Here is a 2,030-nt window from a genome sequence, read left to right as displayed (position 1 = left end):
CTCCCGCTGGACCTCTCGGTGGGTGATGATCAGCATGAAGTTTTGATTTAATGATTCCTGCAGGGCACTGAAAGGGTTGAAAGAAAAACAAGGAACTCAGAGATGAACAAGTTCTAGCTTGCTTCACAGCTAGCTGCAAAAACCCCAGGAGTACCCTAACCTCCACACAGACATGTCCGGGCCCAATGTTATCATCTTTTCAGCTCCTAAAGGCAAGAGAGCATGCTGAGAACAACCAAGAGGAGCTAACCTGTTAACTCCTTCTCTACCAAGGTGGTTTAAAACTTCTATTGTAAATCTTCAAATGCATACACATTTTCTACAAACAATATTGTCTATTTACTTATTTCTCTAAGAAAATCAATTGTCTTTCATTTTCAAATGATATTAAATATCTATGAAAATATTTATTCAAATGTACTACTGAAAGACTAACACAATTCTAATAAAACAGCTATCTAGAAAAAACCATAAAACTATTGTTTGTACTAACAAATGCTGTATAAAAAAAGAAATATGTTTTCAGTAAAAATTCAGAAGATATTGAAATTTAAAGAATTGTAACTGCTACACCAAAATTCTTTCAAAAAATTCTTTCACTTCAAATTCAGCAATATGTAGATTTAAGAAGCTGAAGAATTCAGAACAACACTTTTAAAATAGTAGAGTTCCTAAATGTTACAAAAATGTAAAACACACAAAAAAATATAATCAGCCACTTAAAGAAATATGTCATGATTCTATTTTATGTCAATATTGAGAAGTATGATCTTGATCAAAAACATAATAAAACCCTATTACTATTTTGTTAAAATTATCTACATTGCCTTTCTTAAGTATAATTTTGTCAATGCTTTAGCCTCAGAAAATATTTTGAGTGTGCTAGTTGATCTACTTGGTTCTTTTACCAATCTGGAACACACAGAGAATAAAGATTACAATTAGGCATGCAATCTGTCCAGTCTATTGTCTCACAAAGAGTTTAAAGGTTAGTAATAAATGAAAAAATACAAAAAAAAAAAATCACTGATATATATCATAAAGTATTACTAATGAATTAAAAAATATTCAGCTAAAATACAAGTTTCTTGTAGGAAGGACATTTGTTGTTTTATCGTTAGCACCTAAGCAAAATGCCTGGAAGAGTGCAGATATTCCCTTATGAGTAATAAACTGTGAATTTCCATAATGTCAGAGTCATATTTATCTCTGTCTTTCACACAACAAGGTTACCTTCTAGAAAATTATCACTCTGGTTAAAGTAGTATTCATGTATGTACGCATGTATGTATGTATGTACATATGATTACTTATTTACTTTCTTATTTAATTTAAGGCAATATTAGGACAATGCCTTACTAAAAAATTCAATCTAAATAAAAATATGCAGTTCTCAGAAAAACGTAGTCTAATTCAGATACAAATAAATCACTACCAGTAGAACTGAAATAAAAACTCAAGAAAAACTGACAGAAAGGTATTTAACTCTGCCTTAGGTCATGGGATTTAAAAAAAAAAAAATCTATGAAGAAGAAAAGTAATCCATAACCAGAGAAGACACACAAGTTGAAATTCGAAGGATAAACAGGATCTTAGAATTGAACACTCAAGAGGATATACTTGGGGTAAGGGGTTGGGGGACAAAACTTTGACACAGTTTGTTATACGCCAATCTACAGTCAAAACATTATTCTAGCTGCTAGAGAAAAATTGAGGAATAAGAAAAACATACATGGTCCTTGTTTTCATGAAACTTGCATTTCTAGCCAATGGGAAAGATCAAGTAAATAAGTAATTTTGGAGAGTGCAACGTATTATGAAGCAAGTAAAACAGATTATAAAATAAAAGCTAACAGAGGATCTTGAAAATCTAGCAAAAAGAACTGTTGAGAAAAGTGTCTCCAAGAAAAAAGACATATAAACTGAAATTAACATAATACAAAAGCGAACAACAAAGGTCTAATCATACAGGTTTTTTTGTTTTTGTTTTATTGGGTTTTTTCTTTCTTTCTTTCTTTTTTTTTTTTTTT

At 30.6% G+C, this 2,030-nt stretch overlaps 1 protein-coding gene across 1 annotated transcript in view; it reads right to left on the bottom strand.

Annotated features, from left to right (window-relative positions):
- The window catches only part of Faf1 (Fas associated factor 1), a 315,310-nt gene that overhangs the window by 212,771 nt on the left and 100,509 nt on the right, over nt 1-2,030 (bottom strand). The window contains exon 7 of the mRNA XM_031378184.1: nt 1-67. Within this exon, the coding sequence (XP_031234044.1) occupies nt 1-67 (67 nt within the window). The remainder of the gene's footprint in view (nt 68-2,030) is intronic.

This window comes from Mastomys coucha, unplaced genomic scaffold (assembly GCF_008632895.1).
Source record: "Mastomys coucha isolate ucsf_1 unplaced genomic scaffold, UCSF_Mcou_1 pScaffold18, whole genome shotgun sequence".
Classification (NCBI taxonomy): Eukaryota; Metazoa; Chordata; class Mammalia; order Rodentia; family Muridae; genus Mastomys; species Mastomys coucha.
Note: the sequence above shows the minus strand (reverse complement) of the source record. Positions and strands in the feature narration are given on the sequence as shown.